Source organism: Myxocyprinus asiaticus, chromosome 44 (assembly GCF_019703515.2).
Source record: "Myxocyprinus asiaticus isolate MX2 ecotype Aquarium Trade chromosome 44, UBuf_Myxa_2, whole genome shotgun sequence".
In the NCBI taxonomy this organism is placed as follows: domain Eukaryota; kingdom Metazoa; phylum Chordata; class Actinopteri; order Cypriniformes; family Catostomidae; genus Myxocyprinus; species Myxocyprinus asiaticus.
In genome coordinates this window covers 15,381,002-15,397,733 of record NC_059387.1, presented here as the reverse complement: position 1 = coordinate 15,397,733, position 16,732 = coordinate 15,381,002, and the positions used below count along the sequence as shown (strand labels likewise).

General features: G+C 38.8%; 1 protein-coding gene across 3 annotated transcripts in view; it reads left to right on the top strand.

The window, feature by feature from the left end:
- The window catches only part of LOC127434087 (transmembrane protein 108-like), a 69,432-nt gene that overhangs the window by 36,133 nt on the left and 16,567 nt on the right, over positions 1-16,732 (top strand). For 2 of the 3 annotated variants that reach the window (XM_051686549.1, XM_051686550.1), the window contains one exon: positions 4,300-4,383. In XM_051686549.1, coding sequence (XP_051542509.1) covers positions 4,344-4,383 — 40 coding nt within the window. In that variant the 5' untranslated portion in view covers positions 4,300-4,343. Of the gene's footprint in view, positions 1-4,299; positions 4,384-5,323; positions 5,463-16,732 lie in introns of those variants that run through there. The other variant, XM_051686548.1, reaches the window with a different exon arrangement.

Here is a 16,732-nt window from a genome sequence, read left to right as displayed (position 1 = left end):
TTTTCCCCCTTTTCCTCACAATTTGGAATGCCCAGTTCCCAATGTGCTTTTAAGTCCTCGTGGTGGCGTAGTGATTCACCTCAGTCTGGGTGGCGGAGGACAAATCCCAGTTGCCTCCGCATCTGAGACCGTCAACCCGTGCATCTTATCATGTGGCTTGTTGAGCGTGTTGCAACGAAGACATAGCACGTGTGGAGGCTTCACGCCATTCACCGCGGCAACCACGCTCAACTCACCACACGCCCCACTGAGAACGAACCACATTATAGTGACCACGAGGAGGTTACCCCATGTGACTCTACCCTCCCTAGCAACCGGGCCAGTTTGGTTGCTTAGGAGACCTGGCTGGAGTCACTCAGCATGCCCTGGGATTCGAACTAGCGAACTCCAGGGGTGGTAGCCAGCGTCATTTATCACTGAGCTACCCAGGCCCCCTATTCAAGTCTTTTTCTAATGAGAATACTATTTTGTTGTAACATTGCATTTTTAATCCTAATTCACTTGACAAAAATGATAAATTTACTACTATATTTGTATACTTCCACCATGATTGGTGGTGTGGGTATGGGTGGTTTTTAGTGGGTTGAAATGTGGATTTTAGGGTGTTCTGTGTGGTTGCTAAGGGGTTGCTAGGATGTTTCGGACTTTGTGCTTTGTAACTTTGCAGACATTTTACATGCACAAACAGCTATATTACACACTAAAGGAAAGGTAAAATCCCCAAAAGTATAATAGGGCCTCTTTAAAAGAACACCATGTATTGGTACATATCCAGAAAAACATGGTATTGCCATGTTACATGTCCCAGTAATATTGTACCATGGTACCATATCAAAAAAAGCCATGGTAATACTGTGTTACTTTTTGTTTGTGCACAAAAACTTAGAATTCATGATTTGAATTTAATCTTTGTACAGAGAGAGTTCCACAAATTTCTTTTTAAGCTTGAAAATTTGATGAGTTTCTCTGAAGCAGACTTGCCAATTTCTCTGCCCTTTGCCAGACACTACAATCCCAACTGTAAAATAGAGTAAAACATAAAGTGAAAAGCTTATTCCTGTCGGCCGTGGCCTAAGGGAGATTCATTGACATCTTTATTTATCTACACTATCTCAGCCAACCTTGTCTCATCTCAAGCCCTTGTCCTTCCAGACAGACAATTTAGAGGTGCTGCTTCAAAACTGACCTGGGACACTGGCAAATCGTCACCATTAACGCAAACCAAACATCATTTCAGGAAAGGATGATTTGTTTTTTGAGAATGTTGGCTCAAGGGCACATAAGAAACGTGGTTAATATCTCACTGTCAGGTTTGATTTTATCTAGATTGTTCTCACAGTTGTCCCTGTGACAAGATTTGTATATAATTTTCTGTAAGGGTTACCATGGTGACTAAAGCAGAGTGTGCCAGTTGCCATGCAGTGGTTTGTTAGAAAAAAAGTACAAATACCACCGCATGCAAACCAAAAATTACACCCTATGAGCTGAATCTCGCTTAGTTTACTCCTATCTTAAAGGTATTGTTCACCTAAAAATGAAAGTTCTGTCATCATTTACTCATCCTAATGCTGCTCCAAACATGTATGACTTTCTGATCTTCCGTGGAACACAGCAGATGTTAGGCCTGGGTATGATAGCTAATATGTTGTAAAGTCAAATGGGGTCGGAATAACATGAAGGTGAGAAAATGATGACAGAATTTTCTTTTTTTTTTTTATGAACTGTCCTTTTAAGTCATTACCCTTTTGGACCACACATTCATTTTGCAGCACTACAGATTGTTGTAAACGTCTAGTTTTTACCTTACTGACCTCTTTTTTCTGAGAACAATGCACTTGCTTCTCTTGCCCTCTCGACACAGGTGGGCATGACTCACAAATGGACTTTCTTCCCACACTAACTCTCTCACACACACTTACATTTACTGAAAAACTGTGTTGGTGACCACAGTTATTTTTCAAAGGTGCTGTAATGACACTGCAGTGACTACAGCACTGTGGCTCACACACAAAAACATTTACAGACCAGCAAATAGCACGGGCAATAGCAAGCTTTCTTATATTGATTAAGACATCATAATCTGTATTGATTGATAAGTTGTAAAGCACACAGTGGTTGGATTTTCTCGGTTGGCTGTCTTGAACAGTAATGAGATGAGGATAATGGGAATAGGTTTATATCCTTTCTTCTGTTGTACAGGCTGCAAATATAATGAACTGAAAAGCATGGAAATGACACATTTTCATTAACCGACCGTCAAAAAAGTATTGTAGGATCTTGTAATAGAAAATGATTTTTACATGGTTGTGAATTTCATTCTGAAGTAATGCAGTTCAATATGAAAGGTAATAAGAAATAGTGGTGTTTTGTTTTCAACTCTTCATATTTTATGTTGGATGCATTACAGCCATCTTCCAAAGCCCTACAAATCAGTTTGAGCCTTGTATCAGACACAGTTGGGAAAGTGTTATTGCTTTGCTACTGTACATAGTTCTTTTCTTGCTTTGCTGCTTTTTAATTTAGATTTTCTTAAAGAAACAGTATGCAATTTTTAACAATTTTAAAATACTTTCTTGTAGACAACTGTAAGTAGGGTATTCATAGGCTGCCCGTGACTCAACCAATAGAGTGCAACGGTTGGGTTCTGAAAGTAAAAATCCCAATTATTTTTCAATATGTGCAAATATATTTTTAATGATAAGTTACAAACCTTTAAAGACAGACCTACTGTGAGTTCAGAGGTTGCTAATTGATTGTATATGCTTCTATTGAAGCTATCAGTCTATATTATTTCAACTTCATTTTTTTTTTTTTTTTTTTTAATTCTGTGGAATTTCTGGTGAAAAATCAGTGAAGAATTAGTGAAGAATTCACCAATCAGAGAATTGTGGTCAACAAAGTGCACCAAAAGAGCTATAAAGCGACTGCCCACTTCCATGATGCACTTTGAATTACCCAATCTAGTTGGTCTCCCTACACTCTCACTGTGAGAGAGTACTACTAATATATTTGTTTATATCTGAATATTTTACAATAAACAACATATATTGTTTCTATTCTTAAAATCAACAACTTTATATCAATAGTTTTGCATTTTTCCATTATTTTAAATTCTATTACATCATTCGCATTGCTTTATGGGATTGTAGTTCCTTCCCTAATTAAAGACGTAAAGTACACAGTCTTTGTCTTTTTGTCTGATTTTCAAATACTTTTTTGCTTTCAAACAAAGTTTGTAATGTTTTGATTCACCTCGGAGATGGTTGGTTTGGTTCATGGCTTAGAACTGATATATGAAGTGCTTTATAAATCCCTATGGCAAAATGTATTTATTTTAATTTTTTTAAATGGGAAAAATACTGTATTTCCGGAACGAAGATGGCTGAAAAATCGGGCGGGCACTGTTGCTGTCTAGTATAAATTTGAGGATCTGTTTGTTTTAAACAATTGGCAGATGCAGGAAGAGGTTGTAGGAGTATTTGGGAAACCTGTTTGGAAATTATTTTTGGAATTTAGTTTTGTGCCATGAATAAAATTACACACTTAATAACATGCTTATTGCTTACAATATAATAAAATCAGTACTGACTGGTTAAAAAGCCTTAATCAAAAGCTATTTACAGTAGGTGAGACTTGGATTCATCTTTAGGAACAACTCGATTTGACCCAATGCTTATGAGCGACAGTCGGCTCTTAATGAATAGATTACAGAAAGAGATCAATGATTGTCACAGTGGTTTTGTTGGTAAGATTTTTAGATTAGCATGTGATTCAGACTTCCTCTCACCCAAGGGGGCTCAAATCTCATTTCACGTCCTTTATCGACTCAATGCGTCTTGTGCGGTTGAAATCACAGGACCCCAAGGACAAGATGAGAGAGTGACAATTTTGACACCTTGACAATCACACACATTCATAGGGAGTCATCGCTTCAGGGAAAAAGAAAGATGTGTTCATGGCCATTTGCATTTATCAGTATGACACTTTCCCAAGTGAAAGTGTCAGCTGATGTCAAGTGCCTGCACAAAGGAATAAAGCTGGAATTTTAATGGGAAGTCATATAGATTTCTGCTTTATTATTTATTATTTGCGTAGCTAAATCATTCAATACACATTTAACTGATTTCCATTTGGACCACCTATTGAAATCTTAGCTGTCTGTTATGTGTTTAGTTATTTTTGCTTTATTAATAATCGTGACCCTTCACAGATAAGTTCTTTAAGTTCCTTAACAGTTTAGGAATGCAATGGCATGATAATCAGATTACGATTAACTCTTATTTATCCTTTGTCCCATAGAGAACCATGAGCACTGTGGAGGAGGAGCCGGATCACATGATACCATGAAGAGAAGTCTGCAGGTCCTGTCCCACCAGCTGCTGAGTAAGTCACTCATTAACTAAAGCTGATATTACCCATAAACCATTAATAGCATTTACTTTCATCATGGTGCTTGTAAGACCATAATGTCCCCTCTGATTTTTAGTCAACATTCTTTTTCATTCACTGGAGATTCAAACCAGAAGCTCTGTGGAAGTTCAAACAATTATTAAGGGCCAATGGAGACAAAACCAATAGATGTAAACAAGAATAACTTGTTGTTTACATGATGACAGCTGTTTCTCAATGTATTGCTTTATGTTAATAACCTTACAATATACATTATCCTTCCATGGTTACAAAATAAATAACCTATCCTTCATTCATGAAATTAAAAAGTTCACAAGTGCATTTTTATTAGGGCTAGTTAATTTCCTCATGATACAACTTAAAATATTGCAATACATCATAACTGGATCGCAATTGAAACTGCAGCAAATGGACAAGTAAGACCCAGAGAGTGAAATTCAGTGTTGGGCAAGCTACTCAAAAAATGAAGCAAGCTAAGATACCAACTACTCAACAGAAAAAATAGTTAAGCTTCAGAGAAAGTAGCAAGTTACACACCAAAAGTAGCTTGCTACATTTGAACTACTTTGTTTTTTGTTTTTTTTCAACCAGATTCACAGAGCATACTGTCATAGACAAAGCATCTAAAAGACTTATTCACATGATGTTTATCAATCCATGGTACAGCATAGTACAATATAGTGCGATACCATGTACAAGTACACAGTATGGTGCAATATAATATGTATTTGCATGTAAAAACAAAAAACAAAATTCATATGTGTACATGCTACCTATATAAATCCATGTGTTCAATATGCAAAATCACTATTTATACATTTTATATTTCATATTTATACTGCTACCTGTACAAACCCATTGAAACATTATTTCCTTTGCACAATCCTGTAACAATTCCATGGGTATATGCTATTCATCTAATCCTGTAATTCTGTGTCTAGCTGTTGTATTTCTGTTTGTACTAGAAGCTTCTGTTCAGAAGCCGAATTCCTTTTGCGTTTGTATGTGTGAGCACACCTGGGCACCAATCTCTATTCACATGGTGCTTCAAGGTAATTTAAAGAATACCAATACTTCGCAATATGATTACCATATTCATATCATATATAACATTGTATTTAAATTGTATTTACATGGTGCTTCCAGGTAATGGTACATGTCCAAAAAACATGGTAATGGCATGATACTTTTCTATATGTTTTTGTGTGGGCTACTAAGGCTATGTTCAGACTGCAGGCAAATTGGATTTTTTCTCAAATCAGATCATTTCAGGCAGACTGTCTGCACTATTAATTGCAAGTGATCAAATCAGATTTGCGCATTCAGACATAACCAACCTATCTGCATGGGTTGCTTTGGTAAGGACGTAGGCGTACCCACGTGACGATGCTTTCAAAACAGATGCGGGAAAAATGGAGGTGCATCATCTCGCTCTCCAAATAAGCACCCTGTCCAGTTGTGGTGCAGAACTCCTCCGTCGCACAAGAAAAACTCAGCGATGGAGGAGACTGGTAAATATTGTGATGTTCTGTGCAGCAGTCATGGCCGGCTTATGAATACTTCTGGCATTTCCATCACCGATTTTTGACATCATCGTTGTGTGTCGCGTTAAGAGTGACGCAAAAGACCATTTGAAATCCGATTTGAGCAACCAGAGCGTCCGGACTGAGACGCATCAGAAAAAATCAGGTTTAAATTGTTTAAAATCAGATTTCGTGTGGTTTTTTGCTGTCCAGACTATCAAAACTCATCTGGATAAAATCTGGACATGCAAAAAATCTGATTTTTAGTGGCAGTCTGAACATAGCCTAAGTGTTTTGATACTCTTTTGCTGGTAAAATGTCTTTATCTGCTGTAGTTGTTCAAGCTGCACATGTGCTGAACTTAATAAAGTCTTTCTTCATCACTGCCAAACAATAGGACACATTTGCAGGTTTGGTTTTCTTTGATTGTAGATCCACTGCAGCCAGCGTTATCTTTATGTTCTGTGTTTTAAAGTATTCCGTTAGCATGTTGGCAAGTGAGAGCACGCACCAAATGAATCAGCAGCCCACGTGTAAGCATTATGAGTCATTCAGATTGAATCATGAACCGATTAAGACCGCTTTGCTATCACGTGTGACCAATTAATTGTAAAGAACCGACTCTGATGAGCGTTTCATTTGTGAATCGAACATCTTTAGTTCTGATCCAAAACTAGCGATAGTAAACAGCAGGTACACAGCATGATGTAGCGGTGTAGCTTTTGTCAACTCTACGCCACTACCTAATGAAAAATATAGTTTCACTACTGAAAAGCTACTTGGAATGGCACTACATCCCCCATCTTTAGGGTACCAGGATGTCAGTTTTACCAGAACATTTGAACTTCCCATTTGATCATGTTGATAAAGCCTATTATTTAACTAAACAACCATGAAAAAACCAGCTTAGACCAGCATGAGTTTACACACTGGCTGAGCCTGGTTTATGCTAGATTGATGCTGGTCTAGTTTTTGGTTAAACTTAGCAATGATGCAGGTTAACCAACACAGGTTTTCTAGAGAAGCCAAGGAAGTCTTGGTAGTCAAGCTAGTTAAGAACCAGCATCCCATTCTGGGGACCAGCATCCAAAACACAACATACTGTATGCTTTTGACTAGCTGTGTTGGTGTTTTCAATGGGGTAGTCTTGTCTCTGTCTATTATTTTGGTCCTTTGCTCAAAGCACTTACAGAATTTTAGTATTAGCAGCATGTACTTGATATCAGTCTGGCTGAGCTCCAGCATGAAAGTGTAAAATGTATCAGGAACATGAGGTCATACAGAGAAGTCTTCCTCTGCTGTAGATCAAGCTTCAAGAGAGATTTTATCAGTGGCAAATACTATTAGGCTACATGCTCATAAAAGTATATAGCATGTGCACTAGCTGAACTTCTGGTTTCAGTCAAAAAGTTTAAATAATAATGTAACAATACTTCCCAGGCTCAGGTGTATTTCATCCATTCGTCCAAACTAACTTCCGTCTCATCTCAACAGAGTTTGGCTGGGAAGATGTGTTTTTAGTGCATGGAGAGATTCAGGGGATTTTTCTATTTGAATGTTCAGAGTGTTTCGCTGCTGAGCCCTGTCTGACCTGAGGCTGTAGGGGCAGTGAAGACTGCTGTGACCTGATGTCTTAGCAGGTGGCTTTGAAATGGCTCCATTGGTCAAATTCAGATTATCACAGGCTCATATGCTCATAATGCAACTATTGTCCCAAATTGTGTTGTGGGATTCTGCTAAGTTAGCTCAGCAACTTTTGGATTTAAACATGCAACGTTTTAGTTAACAGTCTATATACACTATATTGCCAAAAGTATTTGCTCACCCATCCAAATAATTGAATTCAGGTGTTCCAATCACTTCCATGGCCACAGGTGTATAAAATGAAGCACCTAGGCATGCAGACTGCTTCTACAAACATTTGTGAAAGAATGGGCCGCTCTCAGGAGCTCAGTGAATTCCAGCGTGGTACTGTGATAGGATGCCACCTGTGCAACAAGTCCAGTCGTGAAATTTCCTCGCTACTAAATATTCCACAGTCAACTGTCAGTGGTATTATAACAAAGTGGAAGCGATTTGGGAATGACAGCAACTCAGCCACGAAGTGGTAGGCCACGTAAAATGATAGAGCAGGGTCAGCGGATGCTGAGGCGCATAGTGCGCAGAGGTCGCCAACTTTCTTCAGAGTCAATCGCTACAGACCTCCAAAGTTCATGTGGCCTTCAGATTAGTGCGTAGAGAGCTTCATGGAATGGGTTTCCATGGCCAAGCAGCTGCATCCAAGCCATACATCACCAAGTGCAATGCAAAGCGTCGGATGCAGTGGTGTAAAGCACGCCGCCACTGGACTCTAGAGCAGTGGAGACGCGTTCTCTGGAGTGACGAATCACGCTTCTCCATCTGGCAATCTGATGGACGAGTCTGGGTTTGGCGTTTGCCAGGAGAACGGTACTTGTCTGACTGCATTGTGCCAACTGTGAAGTTTGGTGGAGGTGGGATTATGGTGTGGGGTTGTTTTTCAGGAGCTGGGCTTGGCCCCTTAGTTCCAGTGAAAGGAACTCTGAATGCTTCAGCATACCAAGAGATTTTGGACAATTCCATGCTCCCAACTTTGTGGGAACAGTTTGGGGATGGCCCCTTCCTGTTCCAACATGACTGCGCACCAGTGCACAAAGCAAGGTCCATAAAGACATGGATGAGCGAGTTTGGTGTGGAAGAATTGACTGGCCTGCACAGAGTCCTGACCTCAACCCGATAGAGCACCTTTGGGATGAATTAGAGCGAAGACTGCGAGCCAGGCCTTCTCGTCCAACATCAGTGTCTGACCTCACAAATGCGCTTCTGGAAGAATGGTCAAAAATTCCCATAAACACACTCCTAAACCTTGTGGAAAGCCTTCCCAGAAGAGTTGAAGCTGTTATAGCTGCAAAGGGTGGGCCGACATCATATTAAACCCTATGGATTAAGAATGGGATGTCACTTAAGTTCATATGCGTCTAAAGGCAGATGAGCGAATACTTTTGGCAATATAGTGTATTTAACTACCATGCCACACCACCCATTATACATTATACTGTTTGTCATATTACGTTTACATTTATGGATTTCGAAGATGCTTTCTTATGGCACAGTCACACTAGGCCTGGTGTTCTATTCACTTCAATTGATATGCATGTGAATGCAAGGATATTTGTAGCAGTTTCATATTTTGAACCGTGACCAATCAATTTGTATAGTGAAAAGATGTTTTTACATAGAGAACAGGGGACTCTCCTGAATCACCACCAGTTATAAGTATATTTTAATATGATTATTCAAGTGTTTTATCGACTATTATTATTTGTATTGTATTATACTAATCAATTTAAGAGGTGAAGCTTGTGATACTGCTGATTTAAGTTCAATGTAAGACTTCATTATTTTTACATTATTAATCTTGTAAACAAAATTAATGATGAAAAACGAAAGGTTTTTTTGATTTCATCAACGATAACGAAGACGAGACGAAACAGGCGCATCATGAAGATTATTAAATTATTTTATTAAAGCATACTGTTGACAAAAAAATTACGATAAAAATTATACTGCAAGATATTAACAGTGCAAGATCTAAACAGAAGAAGAAACATCTTGGTAATCTGTAAATAGAAGATATTAGATATGGATTCATTTAATCCATTAATCCAGTGTGTTGGGCATTTCTCCACTTGAGCTGTGTAAGTTGAACTTGCTAACACTGGCAACATTTACTGCTTTAAAACGGGGTAAATACTTTATTCAAACACATCCTATTCATCAATATATCCACAACATTTCTGGAACAACTTACATCTGCACAATGAAACGAGTGAACATGTGAACTTGAATTGAATGATGCGCTAGTCAGAATATGCGTAATTTGCGTTGCATAACTTGCGTTGGGAATACACTGTTTCCATAAGAAACACACTACATGAAATGTTATATCCTTTCACATAAAATTAATAAGTCTCTAAAGCATGAAGAATTCAGAATACAGGCTAACTTCTAAAAAGTAGCTAATACTTCTGTCTATTTCAGGAGCTCAGGTTTTTCACAACAAGGACAGTAGGCCTATGTACATTTATACTGTATGTTTGATACATGTTTACATTAGAAAATATTTGATAAAAGTTTGGTCTGTTACAGTTTGACACTTTTTTTGTCCATTTTGCACGTCATCATCAAGTAAAAGATTATTATCGTTGACTAAAAATGTATGTCATTTTTGTTAAAATTAATGAATATAACATGACGAAATATTGACTATTTTTAAAGGACATTTTTGTCAAAAGACTAAAACTGTGACATGAAAAAATTAACATGACATTTTTATAGGCTTACCGAAATGAATCTAGGTAAGGTAAGGACATTGTTTTGAACACTGGTTGTTTATGTACTTAATCAGTAATGACAATTTGTTCATTTTTAACCGAAAAATCTTACATAGTGCAGCTTTAATTGATTAAATATATTGTTTATTCAAAACAGAGTGTGACATCCTATCTTGTTGCCAATATTCGTTGTGAGGTCCAAAGAATTTTCACATACTCAAAGCCTAATGTGACCACACTTTTACCAAAGCAACTTCCATGTATGTCCAGTGTGTGAATGCAAATGCCAGAGCAGGTAGCTATGAGTGCAACTGAGTTTTAAAGTTTGTTCCGCAAAGAACACCAGGGTGCAAAGAACGTTACAAAGAATCCGCAGGGATGGTACTGTTTGTTTAGAGTAAATGAGGTTTTGCTGATGCTTTCTCATGCACACAGCCTCTGTTATGGCATGACTGCTCATCACCCTGAAGTGCAGATTGCATTATTGGACTATTTGAATAAAATGGCTCTCAAGAAAATGACATCCCGAATTGGAATTCAAAAAAATCTCAAAATCCAAGAGGAATGCTCAGAGCCTTTGGATTATTTCATTATTATGGGATAGGTTTACATAATGTCTATTTTTGAGCAACCATACCAAAGTGATATTACTCATGTGTCAAGAATTTCCTATTTAAAATGTTTACTTCCTGTGCAACCCAAGTAATATTTTAAGATCTGTTAGTGCCCCTATAAATCACAGACTTGATTTCTTCAGTAAAAAAATACATTCCTTATGTGCCCAGTGTATCTTGCTTGTCTGCCCTCATGATTGGATAAACATCCAAAAGTTCAGAAGCATTTCAGAGGACCAACGCAACCCACATCGCAAACAGGAAACAATTATCAGAGGGTGTTTTGGTTCCCGCCTTATCTATGAGCTCACATCTGCACCACCCCTGCCTCTCCCTCAACTCAGGAAGTACCCTAACTGGCCCACAATCCTCTGAGGGGTAACTGTCCCTAAATTTAAAGACTGCAACTCCCACAGAGACAGCACTGGAATTTATAAATTGGATGGATTCATTGTGTAGGTTTTGTTTGTTTTTTATCTCGCATTTACAGCTCAAAATAATCCTTTGTGCGATTGTCAGTAGAGCTTTTATCTGGCATCTCAAACTTCTTAGCATGTCAATAGCTAAAATGTATAAGACAAGACAGAACTTGGTGGCTTGTGTTATTTATTTAGTGGTCCGTGCTAAGGCAAGGAGTACTATTATTATTGCTCAGATGTGCTACAAACATGATAACTCAAATCGTGCAGATTTTCTAAGCGATCAGATTTATCATTTTGAACAATAAAATGGGTGAAGAAAATCCCACAGACTAAAATTTAAGGAGGATGCCATTCCATATCTAGGTACCAGAATTAGAGACCTTGGCTGGTCTCTTTTTACATGTGCCTTTAAACAACCGCATAGCAATGCCATAGCAACAACCTGAACACCCTAGCTACCACATGGCAATGCCCTACTGAATCAACCACCCTAACCACACTAGTAAATGCATAGCAATGCACTAACAGCCACTTCTGACCACCCTAGAAACTGCATAACAATGCCCTATCAGGTATGGGAGTAGAGAGGTGAGGACTAAAGCGCAGAGTAGCAGTACATGGGCTTTATTAACAAAACAAAAACTACCCCCAAGGGGAAAAACACAGTCCCAGGGCAGGGAGTCGATAAGAATGGCTGGGCTGGAGAGAGGAAGCCCCACAGGCCATGTGGTCCAGAGCCAAACGGGCCAGGATCAGCAGGGTAACAGGAATTAGGCTTCCAGAGCAGGAGCAATTAGACATGACACCTAAACAAGGAAACATCCACAACAAACTGTCACGGGATAGAAAACCGACAAGAAAACCGAACCAGACCGGATCCAGACACCATGCTCCGAACATGTAAACACAGACTGGACAGAAGAGCGCACGGCAAGGAATATAACACCAAAACCGTGCACTCATATGAAAAACATAGAACATGAGTGTCAGGATGCTGTCACCACAATAAACATAACTGTCAAGGTGACAGGACCCTGACATGCCCTAGCACCATAGCATCTTGGTAGTGACTTTTGCACTGGCAAGCACCACTTTTCTTTAGTAAATGTAAATACGTACCGTAAATAAATAATGAAAGGAATATATTAACAGCTCAAAACATTACTAGGCTTTGCCTTGTTTTGTGGTTTCAGACAGTTTTATCTCAGAGGGTTTCTGTGCCTTACGTAGTTGCTTTTGGTCTTTTGTCTTAAAGCTAAGGGTGTAACCCTGTGTAGAATATAAATTTTTACCTGTGTTCCCAGTTCAATTAATGTGACAGAGATTACTTAAACACCATTCATAAAAAAGACTGAGTGGTCTGGAGAGGATATAACAGTGTTTACGTCTGTTCTTTTGGGAAACCTCCACACTTGCCACTTATTCAGTATCTCAGCAAAGTACTGTTCTAATCAATGCTTTGGCTAAACACCCAGAATATCCCATCTCCTTCACCTTCCCTCTAAATTTTCTGCTTGACTCAGTGCCCAGTTTATTGCTATGATCCAATCTGTTTAGGATGTGGTTTTCACTACAGGTAAACTTGTTCAATTTACTGGGTGCTCATCGTGTAGGGTAGACATGTTGTGTCTCTGCTGCATATGTGTGCACCCAGGCACATTAATGCTGAGATCTGCTATTGTATCCTATTTCTGGATGCTCCTTAAATTGTTCCATGTTTTTCAGTTGCGTTTCTTGTGGTGCCTCAAATTGCAGAAGCCATCTTGGTTTCTTCCTTCTAGAGCTGAAGCTAGTGTGTAATATTTTGTGATGGATGGCAAGATAAGCTGTAAACCCATGCAATCTGTCAAGGCCATTTCAAATGTTAGTATAATGGCTCTAATGTTAGAGACTGGCAGACAGTTCAAGGATCACAGTATGCTGTGTGAGGAACAGTATTTAAGTAATTATTCGCTGAAAAATGTACCTTCTGGTATATCTCTCAAATATGTCATGCATATTATAACTTGGTGTCAGACCAGTTTTGACAAAAATGACAGCGGACACCATCGGACACGTCTCCTAACCGAATATGATATTGAAGTTTTGAATATGTGGAAGTGCAAATAAGATTTGAGAGCTACTGCTGAGGGAAGATTTTCATCAGGTTTAGAACAACATAAGGGTGTGAAAGGATGGCAGAACGTTTGTTAAATGTTTGTTAATACCAAAGCTTAGAGTTCTATTTAGAGCAGTTTTATGCCATAGAATGATTCTTTCCAGTCATCATTTTTTCATCAGATGGCAGAGCATGTAATTTTCAATGTAATTTTGTAATGAAACCCATTTTTTAAACAGAGGACATTGGAAACAGAGAAAACAATCATTGCAGGGTTAATCATGTGCAAGGCCTAGCTTGCCAAACTAATGTGTCTAACAAAGCAATAACAAACAATCTGTGCATATCCACTTACCATCTTATATTCTTTACTTTATTCTTCTTCTCAGTCTTTTTATGGAGTGTTGGTGTCCAGTCCCCATCGATATCTTCAGCTTCACAATTCTTCTCTTCTTACAGCACTGTTCACTCTGTTCCATTATGGGAGTTAATAAAAGTGTGCTCTTCCCGCAGGACTCTCCATAATTGTGGCCTGTTAATTTGTTTTCATTGCAAACAGCCCTCCTGTACAGCTCTGTTTTTGTGTGAAGGAGGAGGTCAGGTCTTTCTGTCTGTGTTAGACCTGGTTAGACCTTTACTCCATCAACACAGAGAATCACTGCTCCAACTAATTACACCGCTCTGGCCCAGACATTGCACACATGTATAAACACCCACGCAAACGCACACTAATACACCCATCTTCACACAGATCTTCAATAGATCACTGGAGCAGTGTGAAGTTCCCTGCTGCTTCAAACGCTCCACCATCATGCCGGTCCCTAAAAAACCTAAAATCACAGGACTTAATGACTACAGACCTGTCGCTCTCATGTCTGTGGTCATGAAGTCATTTGAAAGACTGGTTTTGGCCTACCTGAAGGACATCACTGGACCCCTGCTAGACCCACTTGTTTGCTTACCGAGTAAACAGGTCTGTGGATGATGCTGTCAACATGGGACTGCATTATATCCTGCAACACCTCGACAGACCTGGGACTCATGCAAGGATCCTATTTGTGGACTTCAGTTCAGCCTTCAATACCATCATACCTGATCTTCTCTCAATCAAACTGACCCAGTTGTCTGTGCCCATCCCAATCTGTCGGTGGATCACCAGCTTTCTGATAGATAGGCAGCAGCTAGTGAGACTGGGGAAACTCACATCCGGGACCCTCACTATTAGCACTGGTGCTCCTCAGGGTGCATCCTCTCTCCACTGCTCTCCTCTCTGTACACGAATGACTGCACTGCAAATGACCCTTCTGTCAAGCTCCTGAAGTTTCAGATGACACCACAGTCATTGGCCCCATCTGCGATGGTGACGGGTCTGCATACAGATGGGAGGTTGAACAGCTGGCTGTCTGGTGTGGTCACAACAACCTTGAGCCGAACACACTCAAAACAGTGGAGATGATAGTGGACTTCAAGAGAAATCCCCCCGCACCCTCCAGAGTGAGGAAACATGCAGGTAGAATCACTCTAGACCCCACACTCCCTGCCCACTCCCTCTTTAAACTGTTGCCCTCTGGCTGGCGCTACAGAGCACTGAGCACCAGGACATCCAGGCACAAGAACAGTTTTTACTCTCAGGCCATTTTCCACATAAACAATTAAACTGCCTTCAGGATTCCCCCATAGTGCAATAATGTAAATAAATACACAATACTTCACAACTGACAATGTATAGAGGGGTCCAAAATGTCCGAGACCACATTGAAAATTCTAGGATTTTTTCCCCCATTTAAACCTCAAAATAACCAAAATTGTAGGGTTTTGAAAGAAAATAAAAAGTTATTATGTAAAATGAAAAAGTAATGAATGTAAGGAATTTTCATGGCATTGGCCATTTTTACTCCTTTGTGCTAAAGTTCAGATTTCCTTCCATTAAAGCACACAAGATGCTTTTTGGAACATTTTCAAATCATGCTGGATAGCATAGATCATCAGGTTTTCACAAACTTGTGGAGACTATACTGTTTGTAAAGCAAAAGGGTGACATGCCAAATACAAGAAATTCTGAAATGCATGAAAGTATTTTTCACTCAAATTATTATTTGGATATTTATAAAGAAAATAATGCATCAAATTAGAAAAGATTGCAAAATAGAAGCATTTTCATTAGTAGCCTTTAGACTATTAAAATTGCTAAAAATGTACCTTTAAGGGTACAATAGCTTGTCAATGGGGCAGTAACCTAAAAGGCTTTAATATGTACTCTTTAAGGACATTTATGGTACAAATACATTCCGATTGACATATAGTGGGTGTACCTTTGAGGGTACTGCCCCAGTGATAAGCTGTTGTTCCCCTAAGGTAAAAACTTTGCAGATTTTTTCTGACAGTGTTGAGTAATACACACTCTCACCCATTATACACCTTGGCTCAATGCTCATCTTGCAAAGTAGCCAATTGGTGTTTTTGTCCAGGTCTGAGATGTATTATGTGCTCTCATCATCTTCCTCCCCTTCACTATTAGACTGTGAGTCAGAGGAGTGTGTTTGTGTGTTCATGTGTGTGTGGTAACATAAATGTCACTAGAAAGTGAGTCATTAATTGATAGATGGGAGATAACCTTGATCAGGCCAGTGTTTTTAAAAGTCGAAAAAAAAATTGTATGACAAATCTTTTCTCTTTCTCTCTCTCTTCTGTTCATACACATGTATGTCGCACATGCTTAACAAGATTTAACCAAGTATGGACATGTTCCTGGATTAATATTCTTATTAAACAGTCATAGCTCTAATCATAACCCTACCCTGCTACAAAGACTGGTTTTTGGAGGTTTGATGCCGGTCTCTTTATCATACTTTGTTCTGTTCAAATCTGTGCTAAAACGTTAGTAAGCCCTTACTCCATGTTGTTTGTTTACATGTAAAGAATCTTGCATTGCTATGGACGTGAGTTTGAGTACTTAATTTGGGGATTAGTCGGGGAGGAGAATGATTTGTAATTTACCATCTTAGTCTTATATCGCTTGCTTGGCCTAAACCACCACTAAAATCAGAGGGAAGTGATAGGTTGGTAAGAATGTTTTTGAAGTGCTAAGCCTATCCCTAACCTTGAAATATGATTGGTTGATAGAAATGTTGTTCTAAGGGGCTGTTTACAAATTAAGTTTTACAGGTCAATATTTTTTCTTAAAATTTAAAACAAATTAAAACAATTATTAAAAAATCATTACAAGGGCAAAATATTTCCTCCATCTTTTATTTTCAATATCTGCTACAGTTCTTAATATTTAGCTGTAGTCCTAGATATACATATTGTGGCA